General features: G+C 40.2%; 1 protein-coding gene across 8 annotated transcripts in view; it reads left to right on the plus strand.

Annotated features, from left to right (window-relative positions):
* The window catches only part of LOC105357257 (contactin-associated protein-like 4), a 137580-nt gene that overhangs the window by 50181 nt on the left and 68320 nt on the right, over positions 1-19079 (plus strand). For 4 of the 8 annotated variants that reach the window (XM_078946056.1, XM_078946060.1, XM_078946061.1 and 1 more), the window contains exons 4-8: positions 6493-6640; positions 6729-6812; positions 7637-7840; positions 12166-12341; positions 13319-13465. In XM_078946056.1, coding sequence (XP_078802182.1) covers positions 6493-6640; positions 6729-6812; positions 7637-7840; positions 12166-12341; positions 13319-13465 — 759 coding nt within the window. The remainder of the gene's footprint in view (positions 1-6492; positions 6641-6728; positions 6813-7636; positions 7841-12165; positions 12342-13318; positions 13466-19079) is intronic. The other 4 variants (XM_078946058.1, XM_078946059.1, XM_078946062.1 and 1 more) reach the window with 1 other exon arrangement.

The raw sequence follows: 19079 nt of genomic DNA on the forward strand, positions 1-19079 counted from the left end.
GCGCTGTCTTTACCACTCTCTGGAGACTCTGCCGTTCTGCTTCAGTGCAGTGGGAAAACCACACTGTGATGCCATAGGACAGAATGCTCTCAATGGTTGAGCGGTAGAACGTTACCAGCAGCTCCTGGCTGACGTCGTTCCTCCTAAGTTTTCTCAGGAAGTGCAGGCGTTGCTGGGCCTTCCTGATGACAGTCATGGTGTTGTTAGACCATGTGAGGTCAGCAGAGATGGTGGTGCCCAGGAGGGTGAAGCTATGGACCCTCTCCACACAGTTTCCATCGATGTAGAGTGGGGGTGGATCTGTTCTGTTTTTTCTGAAGTCCAGGATGATCTCCTTGGTCTTGGTGGTGTTCAGGATGAGGTTATTAGCCTGACACCACCTTGAGAGTTTCAGGACTTCGTCTCTGTAGGCCGTCTCGTCGTCCCCAGAGATCAGCCCCACCACAGTAGTGTCGTCTGCAAACTTCACCACGGTGTTGCTGGTGTGGGCTGGTCTGCAGTCTGCTGTGTACAGTGTGTACAGCAGAGGACTCAGCACACATCCCTGTGTGGAGCCTGTGCTCAGCGTCCGGGTGGAGGAGAGGTGGGGGTCAAGTTTGACTGTCTGTGGTCTGTTTGTCAGGAAGTCCTTGATCCACGAGCAGGTGAGTGGGTGGAGTCCTAGTTCAGACAGTTTGTTGACCAGAATGTCAGGAATGATTGTGTTAAAGGCTGAGCTATAGTCCACAAAGAGCATCCTGGCGTAGGTGTCTCTGTGTTCCAGGTGGCTCAGCGCAGTGTGGAGGGTGATGGAAATGGCATCATCCGTTGATCTGTTTGCTTTGTAAGCAAACTGGTGGGGGACGAAGATTGGAGGGAAGGAGTCTTTGATGTGTCCCAGGAGCAGCCGCTCCAGACACTTTGTAAGGACAGGAGTGAGTGCAACTGGGCGGAAGTCCGTGAGGAAGGCTGTGGATGAGGACTTTTTGGGTATCGGGATGATAGTGGATGACTTCAGGCAAGCAGGGATGAAAGCCTGAGCTAGCGACAGGTTGAAGATTTTTGTGAAGACCTGGGAGAGTTGATCGGCGCAGGCCCGCAGAACCTTTCCGGGAACTCCATCAGGTCCCGCCGCTTTCCTGGGGTTTACCCTGCTGAACATCCGTGCCATCCGTGCCACGTCCATAAAGGCATTGTTTTTATATTTAGAGCTCTAAGCAACCAAACAGTTGTCTATATAAAAGAGCTTTTACAATTGTGCACTTTTAGCAGGCTGAAAAAATTATCTTTTTAAAATTGCCATTTCAAATTTGGGTTTTAAATTTTGTGTTCCATTTTTCTGTGCTTGTATTGGAAGGATTTGTTATTATTTTGTTTAAAAGTGCTACATATTGTATATACACATAATTTATTTAGAGAAATTTGCTATAGGTTGTGTTTTTTGGTTTTGTAGTTTAATTTCATTGGATTTATATTAAGGAAAAGAAGTTGCAGCATTGATTAAAAAAGGATAAAAGAGACATTTACTGTCTAAGTCTTATGTTACATCTGTAGAACTGTACTGAGAGTTGGGTTTTGTTTTGGAGCACATTCATATGTTTTGTTTGTAAAAAAAAAAAGATAAAATATTAAGTTAATTGCATTTTACATGACTAGAAAAGCAATGATTATTCATAAAAATCTATGAAAGACATACAAAACAAATGAAAAAGCAGTCTGCCCTCCCTCTTGTGTCTAAACTATTGTCACCTCACTTCTGGGTTAGTTAGCATATGAACAGGCAGCTGGTGTGTGTGTGTGTGGGGGGGGGGGGGGGGGGGGTGAAATTGGACTCCAGCAACAGGGCATATTGAGGTGCAGGCTGCAGCATGAGGAAAAGACTGAAGCATGTAAGAGGAAATGACATCCTACAGTTGACCAGTTCATTTTATATCTGTAAAGAATATTCAAGAAGCATTTAGACATGTTTAGCTATATGCGTGTGAAACTTGGTGTGGATATTTGAAGCATAAGTAATTTTAAAACACACTTGTTTGGAGTCCAGACGGAAAAAGCACAGGTTTTGGGATGAATCAGGATTTTTTTTAAATCATCTGTTTCACCTGGACTTCTGAAAAAAATATGGAAGGCAGCAAACACAGATCCCTACATTTAAAAAAATAAATGGTGTTGATATATGATGATTAAGTTATGAAAAAAAATAGGTGTTTGTAGTTTTCCTAAAAAGACGTTTTCGGACCTTTTTGGATGAAATGTTGTCTAAAAGTTCACCTGTAACTTCAATCATTCTGAATTTTTTTAGGAAGCAGTAGCACATAAATGCCTATGAAAGTTGAATTCTTGGTGCTGATAACCTAAACAGAATTTATGCTAAAAATCTTTGTTCAGTCCAAAATTTCATTAAAAAAATCAAGTGATGAAGTTTCTCGTAGACCCTATAGTGTTACATATCAAAGCTGGAGGTTATTAAAGGCATCTAATTCTGATATCTCAGCTTCCTGAGACAAACGGCTGATTTATAATAAATTTCTATTATTTGGGTGCACATAATCGACCACTTCCTGTTACGCAGGCACCGTCAGGTGTACACCCATGAAACTTTACATGATGAGAGAGGACCCTTCTGAGTATCACCAGTTTTAATTTCATGCACATCGGACAAAGCAAAGAGAAAATACAGGGCAGAATGTGCCCAATGCAATAACTAGGTGGCGCTATAGAGCTCGTCCAAGATTGTCATATCCATGGGTTCAGAATAGAAGCTTCATCATATCCATTGAATTTCAGTGAGATTGGACAAGGAATGTGCACGTGAGAGCAACTTTTGTGTGCATAGCGAGATGCCCAACTTTGCCGCTCTGTCACGACCACACCCCCGCATTGAAAGTTATGGTTTTTTGTCAGAGTAAACTTCAATGGCTTTTCAACAGGTGGACGTCATTTTCAGGTGTGTCGGCTCATCCTACTCGGAGTAGTGATGCTCCAAGTAAAACATGTCATTTCCTCTTGCCAACAGGTGGCGCTACACTTTTTCCAGATTTTTTCACTGCAGATGTGTTCAGAGTCAGACTACAATCATGCACATCAATTTTGGATCAGATTGGATTATGCATGGCTGAGTAATGGCCATTTTTCTTTTCATGGCGTGTTTTCGAAACGACCTCCAATTTTGACGCGCCGCCACGGTCACAAACTTCTGTAAAAACTTAAAAGCTTTGCAATTTAACATCGGACATGTGTGTAGTTTACAAAACCAAAGTTTGGAGTCATTACTCTCAAATCTCTAGGAGGAGTTCGTTCTAGAGCGAGGCCTGCAAATGACCAAAATACAGCAAAAATGACATATTGTCATCAAAATATCAGACTTCCTGTGCGACTGACAGCTTGGTCCCAAGAGACTTTTTTGTAGGTTTCTATCCGATGAACATGCCCTGTTAAAATCAGGTTTGTACTATAAAGCATATGGAGGTGCTCGCGAAAACAAATTTTGCAGGTGGCGCTATCGAGCCATTTTTGTTTACCTATGCCGTTCTCCTATAAAATATGAAATTTTTCGCGACTCCTGATGTGTATACAAAATTTGGTGAGTTTTGGGGTATGTTAAAGGCCTCAAAAAGGCGACGGAAAAGTCGGAAGAATAATAATAATAATAAACCTAACAGATACAATAGGGTCCTTGCACTCCGTGCTCGGGCCCTAATAACTCTTACAGATACAATAGGGTCCTTGCACTCCGTGCTCGGGCCCTAATAATAAACCTAACAGATACAATAGGGTCCTTGCACTCCGTGCTCGGGCCCTAATAAACATTCGAATTACAATAGGGTCCTTGCACTCCGTGCTCGGGCCCTAATAAACCTAACAGATACAATAGGGTCCTTGCACTCCGTGCTCGGGCCCTAATAATAAACCTAACAGATACAATAGGGTCCTTGCACTCCGTGCTCGGGCCCTAATAATAATAAACCTAACAGATACAATAGGGTCCTTGCACTCCGTGCTCGGGCCCTAATAATAATAATAAACATTCGAATTACAATAGGGTCCTTGCACTCCGTGCTCGGGCCCTAATAAACATTCGAATTACAATAGGGTCCTTGCACTCCGTGCTCGGGCCCTAATAAAAAAAATGTTTAGGATTTTAATAAATTGATGTATGATCACCCTGTTTTTTCCCTGTGTTATTATTGTAATAAACCATTCATTAACAAAATACATTTTATTTTTTCTGATAGGAACATTTACTAAAAGTAGTAAAACTTTGGATGAAAAAACTACTAAAGCTTCATAAATTGAATTGCCTTCTGCTACTTTTTAGAGGGTGAAAGATAAATTAAGAAACTTGAGCTATCCCATTTAAAAGGAACAAAATTAATTTTTGGAATCCTCAACCTTGTTGGTTTGAAAGTCAACTTGAAACTTGATGCCTGCATATCAGTTGTGGGTGTATCTAAAGCTCCAGGAATTGGTCAGGGCAGCTCAGTATCTTTGTGAAGATGGAGATTTTAGTGGAAAAATGCTGCTGCACCCTTCACGGATGTCTACAGTTTCTTCTTCTTTTGAGGTGTCCTAGCTTAAAGTTATACTAACAACCACATTTTCAGGATAAAATGTTTAATGGCAATAAAAGAATTAAATAGTTCAAACACATTAACTTTTAAAATGAAATAAAAGCAACTTGAGATATTAGGATGTATCATATCTAGAAATGCAATAAATTCTTAGTAATTGTTTATCTCTTTCAAATGAAAACACTTTCATGTTTGAATGATTCACAGACAAGTTGTAAGAGGCTTCAAAAATAAAAAAAGAATTTCAAAATTAATAACACATAGCCACCTCTTTGCAGACAAAAAGTCAGAAGGTGAACTAAAATGTGACAAACCAAGACCCTTAACACAATAAAAAAGGTGGACACGCAACCTCAAAGAAGGGTAAACAAGAGGATCTGGTTTAACTTAAAATAAATACTCTTTAGATATCTGAGGAAGGAGAAAAATAAAGTAAAATGAAGACTGTTTCCATTATTACAAACGCTTTTGTATGGGCATCAACAGTTTCCACTTCTGTCCTCAAATGTAAAGACTTTCTGCAGCAAACTGACAACAACCTAAACCAGAGATAGCACATAAAAAGTCTGGTGCAGCGCCAAAATGTATAAGATGGAAATATTTTTTTGTGAATCTTTTGCCAATTAGTGGTACATTTTAGAATTATATAGACTTTTTTTCTCAGTTACAATAGCAGCAGAGTACCCTTTTCTGTTCTTCCACATGTTCCTCAAGCAGGACTTGTAAGGAGTTGCTCATATATCCAAATGTGCTCAGGTGAGGAAATGAGATGCTGTTCTTCTTGGCCTCCTCGGTGACAAACAAGGCTGTTTTGTTGATCGGAACGCTATGCTGCCCAGCCTTTCAGAACTGGGCTCATAATTATGCAGTGCTAGGGAAATCCAATCGTCCTCGGTGGAGGAGCGAATAATCTAGATCAGGCTCTGTAGTTTATTTTCCCCGAAGAACAGAATCCTGTGAAAAGATGACCTGGAAGGCAGAGAATCCTCCCAGACCTGCTCACAAAAGTCTAATCCAAATTCGTCCCCTACCCCTACGGCTTCTCTCTATCCCTACATTTAGTCCTCCAAACGGAGAGTTATGGGAAAATGGTGTCTTTAAATTTGGATGTTACTCTCATTTGATAATAATAATAATGGATTGGATTTATCTGCGCTTTTCAAGACATTCAAAGCGCTTACATTGTGTCCACTGACAGAGGCGTGGCTGCCAGTTCGCGCCTACGGCCCCTCTGACCATCACCGGGATCATTCATGCACATTCACACACCAGTGGAGCCACACTGGAGGCAAGGAGGGTGAAGTGTCTTGGCTGGTGGGAGCGAGGATCGAACCGCCAACCCTTCGATCAGCCACTGTCGCCTCTATTGATGATGACATCAATAGTCGCGGGACAGCTACGTTAACTCGTAGCTCCTAGCATGAAAACATTGGTTTTATAACTTTAAAAAGGTCATGCTAAAACTGTGCGTCCGAGCACATCCACGTAACTAAAAGTGCTTCTTCCATGTGTTACAGCGCAACGCAGAACACCTCGCGGTAGAGGGCTCGGCCGCAAGGGTTAACCCTTAAAAAGACTATTTCAGACAACCCTAGTCCTCCTAATGCGCCTACAATTGGAGGGATTTGGCTAAAGACTCATCAGTTCACATTCAACTGATTTACTCACACACAAAAGCAACATCTTTAAAAGAAGGCTACCAGCAAAGGACATATGTCAACATGCGTGTAAATGTTTGTTTTCCATAGTGCTGCTGGTGCTTTGGACTCATTGCATTCAAATGTCTATTTGAATGCAATGAGTGAATTTGTATAACTTTTATTTCTGTTTAAACCAATCAGACTGCTGTGTTTTTATCTTCTTTCTGTCGGGATTGCACCTTTCTTATTTCTAAAGGACTGTGAAAGTAAACAGTTTTTTTCTTTGTTTTGTTTCCTTTCAGGCTTTCCAAGGTAACATTAACGCTGACTTTGTTGTCCAGTATAAGCTGGAGCAACCCGTCATTGCTCGTTATCTACGTTTGACACCACTGGATTGGAATCCAACCGGAAGAATTGGACTCAGAATAGAAATATATGGCTGTGAATACAGTGAGTCAACTGTTTATTATCCGTCCGTCCGTCCGTCCATCCATCCATTAATCCATCCATTATTTTTTTTCTGCTGATCCATGACTAGGTAGGAGAAGCAGCAGTCTAAGCGAAGACATTCAGATTTTCTTCTCCACTGCCATTTCCTCCAGCTCCTCTTGGGGAATCAGAGGTGTTTCCAGGCCCGTTTAGAGATGTCTTGCAGCGTGTCCCACTTACCACCTAGATGAAAACAATGCCCCCCCCTCAGTGAAGCTTTTGGCTTGATGTGAATGATGCATTAAATCTTCCCTTACAAGATCATATGAAAGCACCTGTCTGTTAGGGATGTACACCAATTGCTATTTTCATCCATACCACATTTCTGTGTTTATGTATAAAATACAGAGTGATTTATTTATATTTTCTCCTATTTTGCCTCTTTATGAAGAATAATTATTAAATAGCACACTTTCTTTCTAGACTTTGTTCACTCATGTAAGTATGCTTACGGTGCTTACAACAAATCCAGATAGTTATTTTCAGCAGACTCCTGGCAAGATAAAAAACATCCCTCCAGCAAGAAGCAGCTTTAAATAAATTTCACCTATACAAAGATGTCCTCTGTACAGTAAGACGCACATCTTGATAAATCTAAGAAGTAGTATTTTTACTCATTACAGCAGCACAGCGAGAAACTATTGAGAAACCACTAAGGGAATAAACCTACCTCTGGGAGGGAGGAGAGAATCTCTTTTAAGTTTTACCTTAAAGCCTTTTTTGTAAATGTATAATAGTCCAGTGACCTACTTTCCCAAATAAAAATGTGGCAATCACAATAGGCCTTCTTAGTAAAAACCAAACAATTAAATAATTACTAATAAGGAGGAAAAGATCCTTGATTTCATTTCAGTCGGTTTGTTTTACTTTTGCTGTGTTTTGGGTGTGAAGAGAAATAAGTGAAATGTCAACAGAATTTCATAGAAGCACTTCCTCTTCTTTGATTCTGTTTTGTAGCTTCTGAAGTGGTAAGCTTTGACGGGAGCAGCAGCCTCATCTATAGACTGAGTCTCAGACCAAGCTGGATGTCCACGGAGGTCATCTCCCTGAACTTCAAAACCCTGAAGAATTCGGGGACTTTGCTCCATGCAAAGGGACCTGGAGATCACAGCCTGAATCTGGTGCTGGAGAAAGGAAAGCTGCTTCTTTACCACCAACAAGGTATGTCTGACGTGTAAATTGTGTCATTTATTAATTAAATTATTTATTTATTTTAGTATGTAAAGAAGTTCATCCATGATTTTCCACTTGGATTTTTTTTATACCTTGAGACTGGTTGGAGTAAATGTGTAAAAGAAATTGTGTATAATTGTTGGAAGCCAGGTCAACTCAACAAGTAATTACTTGGTGGCTTGTTACCCAGACAAATCTGCCACCAAATGGGTTGTGTGGTGTTACACACCTACTGTGTTTTCCATATGTTGAATCCCTGATACGCCCCAGAAGCAATCGTCCTGTTCTGAATGTCTGTACAGAATGCTGTTTATTCATTTCTGCAGATTAAAAAAAAATAAACATAAAAATTAACTTCAACACTTTCTTTCGATACTTTAACAAAAAAACAGTGAGTCAAATCCACATATAAAAAGCTTGTGAAAAGCTGTCTGTCTGGTGGAATCATAGGCAATAACTTTGTTTAGAGGCACGATAGTATTTACGTTTTGATCCTGAAAAGAGGTGTTTGCCTGATCAGCTCAGCAGCCTCACAAAGTCATATTTGAAATGTCATATTCTAGACAAGACATCAGAAATCTGCTGATTTTATTCAGACTGTTCTTGCATTCAAATGACCTTCTTACAATATAAAGTCAAAGAAAACTGTAAAAAAAACGATCTGGGCAAAATGGACTCAATGATGGACTGCCACACGTTGTTAGCTCTGTTTGCAGAATAACTAAAAGTTATCCAGAAAAAAAAAAATCTTGAAAATTCTTAAAATGGAAGATGGCGAACAGTTAGCAGAGGAAAATATGACACTACATTTTGTTCAGCAACATTGGTCAGGTCGGTTTCTCTAATGTGACAAACCTGGACAGAAAAAGAACACTCATCGGGAAAAAAACATCTCAAAATATGAAATGAATTTGATTTGATGGATACGAGTTTTTTGCTGGTATTGGAAGCAATAAAGTGTGCACTTATGGCATACAATATGTTTGTTTTTTTTCTAGAATATCTACTTTCTTTAATTTAATATCACTTTAACACAAATGAAAGAGCTTTCAATTGACATGAAAATAGCATTTAAAACAATCAGGTATTTTTTAATTCGGACAAGGTTTTCGTCAGGAGATGCATAAAGCATTTCTCAGTTGGACCACGTTTGTGCACACATTGCATATCGGAAATGTCACGGTTCTTTATTAAAATGAAGGTCAAGTTTTGAATGGGCTGTATTTCATTTATTCCTCTGAAGACTTATTTCCCTTCACGAAAAAAGTGAGTATTTATCTCATGGCTTTGTCCTTTGAGTATGTTGTTTCACATGTTGAGCAATTTTCATCTGTAAACAACAGTCTAATACCTGTCACCTTTTACTTTGATATTCAGGAAAGACATTTTTTTTTTTTCCCCATAAAAATGTTGATTTACTCATTAAAAATGTAGCAAAACAAAACTGAAGGCAATATAATATTAATAGCAATAACAAATCACCTGTGGCCCAATAATTACAGTTATCGCTCATTACACCTCCCTTGTGTTTGCAGCGCCTTTTCATTTACAGAGACAATTTTTTTGTGTCTGAATGGGGCAGTCCTTTGTCTTTTCTTGCTGCTCATAACCCGTTCTGTGCTCCTCCTGACCCTTCCTTGAGTTCATGCTCTGCAGACAATGTAATTTAGATCAGTGGTTTGGATCATCCAGTCTGAGCCAGTCGGCCATCAGGAGAAAAAGATGGAAAAGGAGTGCAAAAGCTGAGAAGAGATCAAACCAACAGAGCAAAGAAAATAGCAGGGCGCTTTAAAGGTATTATCTTCATAAAAGAGTATGAGATATTATCTGAGGTGCCCCTTTTTTTTTATTTCTTCCATTGGAGGGTGATTTTGTCTGCAACTTTTTAATGTGAGGCATTATGAGGACTAAAAACTGGCTGTGGCAGAGAGAACCTAAAGATGGCACAGCATCAGGAACTCGGCCAGAGAAGTCATTGAAAAACACCCAGACAGACCAACACACACACACAGAGCGAGCAGTCAGACAGGCATGCAAACAAATAAATAGTAAGACAGTTAGACCCCCTCTGTCAGGCCATGGCTGTCAAAGCAGGAATAAATTGACTAGCTCGTTAAGATTTATGCCTGCTTTCCAAAACCAGCTCATTTCCTTTATGCTTTACATTTATCAAAATGTCAGCCCACTGTAATGTTGGCGGCTGGTTCATAATTTTGTCTGAATGTGACCTGTCACACGCTGTACGGCACAGCAGTGGAAGCACTGAAGATCGCTTTGTCCTGTTCCAGTGCCCGCATGCATGCATGCCAATAAAATGTGTTGAGTAAATTAAGATGACATCAGAAAAGCATGTTCAGAGAACTGCCCGTGAAGTGCCTACTTGCTATTTGATGATACCTTTATTTTGAAGACTATGAAAACAGCATTTCTTGAAAGTTACCACAGTCTGTTGTTTTTTGCTGTTATTTAGTCAGATAAAAAACACATCTGAGCAATAGCAGTTAAAATCTGTGGAACTTCAGATTTTTTTTTTTTGCCTCTTAAACATGAACTTACAATAAACTGTGGTCATTACTGTTACTCCTACTGTACATTTTGTCTTTCTTACTTTGTCTGTTGTGCTTTACGGGAAAAACGGTGCACTAATTAGTCCGACAGGAGCTCCAGACCAGCCTAAAGCTTCAAGAGCAGTACATTTTTCCACACACATTAGGTGCAGAACAGTGCTGACACCGTCTGTGCTGTAAATAGTAAATGGTGTATACTTGTACAGCCCTTTTCTACCTTCTTTGAAGGCCAAAGGTGCTTCACAGTCAGTCCCATTCACAGACACATTCACACACTGCCCAACAGTGCCAACCTTCCATCAGAGGCAAGGTGGGGTTCATTGTCTTGCCCAAGGACACTTGTATGAATGTAACAATGTGTCTAAATGGATAAGCTTGTAGATTTGATGTGAGAACTTGTAAAACAGAATGTGAAAACTTGTGCAACAAAAATCTGCATCTGTGTGTAAAAATTTTCTGTAAAGTTTGACAAACAAAACCAGAAAAGATTGTCAGAAAATTACTTTGGTAGCTTCAGCGTCTTTATGGAACATTTTTGAGCAAATTTGATTCATATTTAAATAAATAAAAATCTTAAATGTAAATAAAGGGAATTTATGACATAGTCTTTGTTGTAGTAGGACAATAGGGTCATGATTAGTCAGTACAGAAAGTTTGGTGACAATAGCTTTAGTATCTTTAGAACTATTGAGCACATTTATTATGAATCATCTCTTAAAATGTGAAAAACTATATAAAATATATTTAAGATGGTATTTGTGACTAATTCTTCTTCAACATTTGGGAAAAATACAATATTTACCTAGCTTAAAAAATGTAAACATTTTTTGTATTCTGAATAAAGAACAATATTTGGGCATTTTACTAAAAATAGATCTCCTTTTTTAAGGTAGTTTTACATTCTCAATATTGTATGTTTTTTTTTATTTTATTTCTGTTATTCCTGTGAGAGATTGTACTCTGATAGTTAACTTTGTAACGACTTCGATGCTTGTTTTATTTCTGTTGGCAATAAAACATATTTGCACATTTTGTTGCAAAATTATTATTTTTTTCTGCACTTCAACACTGTTTAATTTTCAAGATTACATTGTCTTTTATGAAACTCAGATGAACTTCCAAGATGGATCCGACCTGGAATGAACTGATCCCTGCAGAGCCAGACTCCAAACTTCACTAATTGGTGGAGGCTTCACTCGTCCCATCACTGCTCCTCTTGATGTGATTCATGCTAGTCTGTCTGAATAAAACAGCACTAATAAATGACTCTGTGAATCTCTGTTTGTTGTCCCTGGTTCTGTCAGCAGTTCGCCAGCATGCAAGGGGACACAGAAATGCACCCACATTTTTACTAGCTCGTGTTGAGTCTGCGTTAATTTTGTCACGCTGGCACTTTTTGCAGCTTCCTCAACTGTTACCATCTTGTCCCGTTCTTTTGGCACTCCGATATGTGTTCTCTAATAAGGCTGGATGGCATCAGTGATGCGGATGTCTAAAAACCAAACTGAGATTTTATTCAATTCTAATTTGTTGCATCAAACACACAAACCATTGTTAAAACTCACTGTCTAAAAAGAAAGATTTGTTTTGCTTTGGGATTCTTATTCTATCTTTGAAACAGGCAAAAGAACCAGCTGTTCATCCTAAAAAATAAAACATTTTTAGCATTAAAAAATCTTTTTTGTTTGTTTTTTTCACTATCAGGCCAACATGACATCCGTATCAAGTTTCCTGTTTGTGTTCCAGGTGTAAGCTCTTTCTCTGGTGGACAGCTTCTTGTTTCTCTGGGAAGTCTCCTCGATGACCAGCACTGGCACCATGTAGAGCTGGAGAAGCTCAATGCTCACCTCAACATCACAGTGGATAAAAACACACAGCAGGTTCACTTGCCAGCTGAGCTTAGCCACTGGTACATTCACACGGTAAGGAAGAAAAGTTCTTCTTCTAAAAACTTTCTTTGTTCAAACCTCAATGAAGTGATGCATGCATTTTTTGAGGGGAGGGTTTAAGCATAAATGGGTGCAGAGTTCTAAATGGAGTTAGTTTTTCACTCCTTGTAGCTGCTTTCCCCTCATTTTGTTCAGTTTGGGAATGAAACAATGTTCAAATGGCCAAATGTTGTGATTGAATTTTAAAAAGATAAGATAATGTATCAGTGTAGTGACATTGTTTTAATTTGACATGGAAAAATATGTGGAGTTGAACAAGAGAAAAAACAGAGCTCACAAGTTATCCTATAACTTAAAGCAGAAATTCAGCATCTGAGCATATTTTGTTGTTTAATGCATATTTTGTTAGTCTTAGTTTGTATGATGTGTACCTCCAAATAATATATGTAATGTTCATTGTGACTGATGCGGGTGCTGCTGGATTTCAGTCCCTAACAGGGGCGTGTTACCATTAGACCCTTCTTGCCTTTGGTTCCAGCTGAGATTAGAACAATGAGACATTCCTCCTGTGTAGTTCTGGGTTGATCCCTACTTGTATTTCTTTATTTCATGATGCAAGGACTTACTTGAACCTTCAGCTGGAGAAAGAATGTATTTTTTTCATCTACAAATATAATTGTCACCTTTTTACTGGTGATGGTCTTTTAGCCTTTTCTAGTCTCATACAAGCCCCTGTAGTGTCGTTTGGCAACGCGATGGTTCTGGCCATATTAAATGGTTTGAAATCGTATGCATTGATTCCATCTTTGGACAAGTGTCTACTAGAAGGACCTGAAATTAGGAACACTCCCTTTTTCAACTTCTTACTAATCTAAAACACACTTGAAAGCTAACAGTCTTTTGGACTTTGTTTAGACTTCCAGAGTATGAAACCTGTTTATCTAAATCTGCCTTTGCTGGTTTACTTCAAATGTAGATATTTTTATGAGAACGTGTGTGTGTTTATGCAGCTGAGTCTGGCAGGCGTCCTGAGCCATGGACTGCAGAAACCAATCCTTCCCATTAGGAGCTTCCACGGCTGCATGGAAAACCTGATGTACAGTGGTGTCAGCCTGGTAGAGCTGGCCAGACAGAGCAGCCCTCAAGTCACCGTAGTGGTAAGACCTTCTGTTATTTGAACACTGAAAAACAAACATAAACATGCGATTTTAGAGACGAGGAGCTCAGTTTAATTAAAACACTGCTGAAATGCAATTTAGTGTGTTGTGGCACTCTCTCTGCTTGTCTTTCTCTTTGTCCCACCGTTTGAAGCCTGTCCAGCAACTGTTATTTGAAACGCGAGTGAGACGTGTTCTTCATCGTTTTATTCCAAAAAACAAAAATTACACGAACACACGGTCAAAAAACTATATCGCTTCCAACTTTCTCAGGCTTCAATCAACAATGAGTCTCGCTAACATCATCTCTGTGACGTAGCGTTATTTAATTGGAAGTTCAAACAATGATTATTTAAATTAACTATTAAATGAAAAAAGTGCATTTGGCTTCAAATAATAACTATTAAATATAAACTGTGAATTTGGCTCCAACATAATCCGGCCCCTAATTGGTTAGCAGGATGAATAAGCAATTACAAACTCAAACATAGAGAGCCAAATACTTCAAATATCCATAATACACATCTTCTTTCCTTTGTCTTCATTCTTCAGATACTGCTTCTTCCAGCAGACAGTTTATTTACAGGCCTTTCTAGCAGACTGGTCTTGGTCTTTATCCGTACTCTTCTCACCATCCCACTGGAGTCTGGTATTGTTTCCACCACTTTTCCCATAAGCCAAGAGTTGCGTGGGGAAGAACTGTCCACAAGGAGGACAACATCTCCAGCCATGAAATTTCGTCTTGGTCTCAGCCATTTCTGACGTTCCTGTTGTTGTGAAAGATATTCACGGGTCCATCTGGTCCAGAATAAATCCACCAGATACTGGACTTGTCTCCATCTTCTTCTTGAGTAAAAGTCATTTCTGGAAAAGATTCCAGGGGGCATGCTGGGCTGGGATTTTAACAACAGCAAGTGGTTTGGTGTCAAAGGCTCGACATCATTCACATCAGCTGACACAGTGGTGAGAGGTCTACCGTTGATGATGCTTTCAGCTTCACACATAATTGTGTGTAGGCAGTCATCATTAACTGTCTGCTCCTTCAGTAGACAGTTAAGAATTCTGCGTACAGACCTAATTTGTCTTTCCCACACTCCACCTTGGTGGGAAGCAGCTGGGCTGTTGAATTTCCACTTTATTCCTTTTGGTTGCAACGCTCGTTCAATTTTGTCATTGTCCATCTGCTGGATAGCTTCTCTGAGCTCCTTTTCAGCAGACACTAGGTTTGTGCCATTATCTGACCTCATAATGGAAACTTGGCCTCTTCTGCACACAAAACGACGAATCGCATTAATGCAAGAGTCCGTGTCAAGGCTGTCTGCAACTTCAATGTGCACCGCTCTAAGAGTGAGACAAGTAAAGAGTACACCATATCTTTTGACTGCAGCCCGGCCCCTCTTAACATTAAACGGACCAAAGAAATCAACACCAGTGTTCGTAAAAGGAGGTTTGTCTGGCAGAATACGATCTTGTGGTAGGTCTGCCATCTTCTGCTCCCCCACCTTTCCACTGATTCTGCGGCATGTTGTACATTTGTTTATTATTTTGCGGATTGCAGAATTAGCCTGTGGAATCCAGTACTTGTGTCGCAGCTGTGCTGAGACATAATTGCGTCCGCAATGCCCTGTTCTTTCATGAATGTCTCTTAAAATCAGTGTAGAGACTCTGCTGTGTTTTGACAAGATTGCTGGATGTTTTTCCTCTTCTGGGATCGCTGATTTAGTGAGTCTTCCCCCAACTCTTAATATGCCATCTTGAAGAAATGGATCCAGCTTGAACAGTTGACTGCTGCAACTGAGTTGTTTGTCCTTCTGCAAATCTTTGATTACTTCTCCAAAATGCTGTCTCTGGCTGAACTGAACTATCTCTGACTCCGCAGCAGCCAAATCTTCCAAGCTAAGTGTCTTCCTTCCAGTTGTTTTTTGGTATTTTCCTATGTGTTGCTCCACTTTGTTTTTTTGCATCTCAGAGTCTTTTTCTGTTTGACTGTAACCTTCTTCTTTCCTCTTTCAGGTGTAAAAGTGTTTCTTTTATCTTTAGGATCCATGCCAATGACCTTTTCAGTTTATGCCAATCTGAATGGTAGTTTATCAGTTCATTCAATGGTTCCTCAGCTTGTTTGACTCTGATGGTGTTGACTGCTATTTTGTTTTTGACCTCTGGATCATTTAGGAGTTTTTCATCCTTTCTTTCTTTCTTTCTGTTCTGGCCAATCTCTTTCACTCTTGACCAAAAAAGTTGGCCCACTGATCCACGTCCCCCCTTGCACCAGACTGTTAGCTTTCAGGCCTCTCGGGGCGTGATCTGTAGGGTTTTCTGCTGTTCTAACATACTTCCACTGTGATGGTTTGGTTGCTTCTTGGATCATTCCAACTCGATTAGCGACAAAGGTCTTAAAACTTGCAGTTTTGCTGTCAATGTATCTAAGAACAGTAGTGCTGTCTGTCTGTTACGGGCACAGCCCTCTGCTTTGCTTTCATCCTGTTGTGTTTCACTTCAGTTAATTTCCTGATGATGTTCACCTGGGACTGCAGCTTCATCAGCTGTGACTGGCCGCCTGCTGGTCATGTGGTGCTCCTCTACCAGGAAGCCGGAGCCTATTAAAGCACACCTGGGAGCTGAGCCTGGCAGAGTCTGGTGAACTGTCTCTGGCTGACACTCACTGCGATCCTGACTCTCTTTTGGCTGCATGCTTCTGACTAAGCTGTTTTCCTCAGGTATGTGGTGGGAGGTTGTGATCAGGCAAGTTTGGGGCCCCATACATTTTCACACGCAGGTTGAACTGTGTTAGACACACCAGGTAAGGGGTTGGTGCCATTTCCTGTAATGTTTTGTATTTAGACTAGTTAGGTAGTCTTTTGTTGTTCTTTTGATTTATGGGTTTAGTTGCAGAGTTAGGCCTGGTTTTGTTATATTGAGTTTATTTATTTGGCACAACCCAAACGTCACTTCCTCCCCCACAGGTAATTGTTTGCAGCAGCCTGAGTCTTTGAATATTATAAACCATATTTATATACATCATCCTTGACTACTTGTCTTATTTCATGGTTGTACTGTTGCGCCCTCCCCAGGGACGTAACACTGTCCAAAAGATAGATTGCAGCAACGGGATTTTGACTTCTTGTTTTAGCATCTTGTCTATTTTAACTGCCAGAGCTGCTGCAGTTAGTTCAAGTCGAGGGATTGTGATTACTTTCAGTGGAGCTACTCTTGATTTTCCCATAAGGAACACACAGTGCTTTTTTCCTTCATTGCTTTCTAATAGCAAGTAGGACACAGTGCCATATGCATTCTCTGACGCATCTGAAAAGTGGTGCAACTGTGCTGCAGCAATGGATCCAAAATCCAAAGGCTTCAAACATCTTGTTACCCTGAAGTTGGAAAGGTGAGTAACCTCTTCCAACCATCTTTTCCAGTCTGCAGCACGTTTTTCACCAATGTTCATGTCCCACCCGTGATGTTCTTTACAGAGCTCTTTCAGAAGTAGCTTAGCTGGAAGAATGACAGGAGCTAAGAAGCCCAGGGGATCATAAATGGAGTTGACAACAGATAAAATCCCTCTCCTAGTCATTGGCTTGTCTTGCAGTTGTATTTGGTAGGTGAAATTGTCAGTTTCTGTGTCCCACTGAATGCCAAGAGTTCTTTCAACTGGCAGAGTGTCGTGTCTCAAATCCAAGTCTTTTACTTCACTTGCTCGATGAGGTTCGGGGATTGAGAGCGATACTTTCCTGCTGTTGCTCATCCACTTTGTTAACTTGAACCCCCCACTAGCACACAATGTCTGAAGATCCTGAGCCAAGGCCACTGCATCATCTTCAGTAGCTACGCTTTTCAGACAATCATCCACATAGAAATTGCACAGAACTGTCTGCACAGCTGCTTTAGGTGCAACATCTTTGTGGTCTTCAGCAGTTCTTCTTAGTGCATATGAGGCAACACTTGGTGAAGAGGTGGCACCAAAGAGGTGCACCATCATTCTGAACTCCTTCATGGGCTCGTTTATTTTGCCATCAGGCCACCGAAGGAAACGTAGGAAGTCAGCATCATGTTCTGACACTCTAACTTGGTAAAACATTGACTCGATGTCGGCCATTAATGCTACAGGCTCTTCACGAAATCTCAAAAGGACACCAACCAATGTGTTGGTCATGTCCGGTCCTTGTAGCAACTCTGCATTCAAAGATTTCCCCTGATAGGTAGCTGTACAGTCAAAAACCACCCGCAGCTTCTTTTTCTTTGGGTGATAAACACCGTGGTGTGGTATGTAAAACACCTTGCTGTCGTCACGGTTCAGTTGGTGATTTGGCACTTCAACAGCATAGTCCTTCTCAATGATGGTGTTCATAAAGTTCTTGTAGTGCTCAAAGAACTCAGGATTTCTCTAGAACTTTTTTCGTAAGCAGGTTATCTGCTGCTCTGCTACACATCGGTTGTTTGGCATTTTGACATTTTTGTTCTTGAATGGCAGTCCAATAGTGTAATGTCCACTTTCAAACACTGTTGTTTTTTCCATAGATTCCATAAACTGCTTGTCATTTTGAGACATCTTTTCTTTTTCATTATACCTCTGTTCAGGAAAATCTGAGTTGTACTGTTCAACCAGTAGCTTCTCAATTTCAATCATTGAGATCCTGTTTACTGCATGATGAGGTATTTCATTTTTGATGTCCTGTGGTTCTTGTCTTATGGGTCCATTTACCACCCAACCAATTGCCGTTTTTACAGCATAAGGTCCTTCTTTTTGGCTGTTAATTATGCGCCATGGCTCCAATGCCTTTGCACAGTTAGCTCCAATAAGTAAGCCAACATCTGCATTTATTTCTGGCAAGCTGACTTCTCTGAGATAAGACCACTTCTCAATGTCTGATTGCTTAGGTATGTTTTCAGCGTGGACAGGTATATTTCTGTGTGTAAACACCTTTGGCAAATCTATGAATTCTGTGTCTTCACACCCACACACTTCCAGGTCTGTAAGCACCAGACTGTTCATGAGCTTTGGTTCTTCCGGTTCATCCTGTCCCATGGTGCTGAGAAGTATTCTTGTTGGTTTTCCTCGTACACCAAGTTTTTGTTGCAGGTCTTCTGTGCAAAATGTTGCTGTGCTTCCCGGGTCTAAAAAGGCATAAGTTTCAACATATTTGTCACTCTTCTTTGATTTAACTTTCACCGGTACTACAGACAGCACATATTCTTCTTTTCCGGCCCCAGTGTGGCTCCTTGACTGCTGATGAATGGAAACTTGTGCACAAGATATCTCAGTTCCATGTCCATCTTCTTTCTTTTCAGGTGCAACTGAGCCTTCCTTTCTTTTTACATGCAAAATTTCGGGATGTTTCAGAGCACATTCTTTACATTCAACTCGCTTTTTGCAAAATTTGCTGAGATGACCTGAAACTAAACATCCAAAACATAAGCCTTTTGACTTGAGGAAATCAATTCGATCCTTGTACACTTGATCTTTGATTTTACTGCACACAGCAAGAGTATGTGACTGCTGGCAGTACAAACATGGCTTCTCGAAAGCACTGACACTTTTGCTTATTGATGTTGATTTAGCATGTGTCTCTGGAGCATTTTTACTTTCTGAAGAAACGTTAGTTGCAAAAATTTGTTT

This window comes from Oryzias latipes, chromosome 4 (assembly GCF_053564925.1).
Source record: "Oryzias latipes strain Hd-rR chromosome 4, Olatipes_Hd-rR_3.1".
Classification (NCBI taxonomy): domain Eukaryota; kingdom Metazoa; phylum Chordata; class Actinopteri; order Beloniformes; family Adrianichthyidae; genus Oryzias; species Oryzias latipes.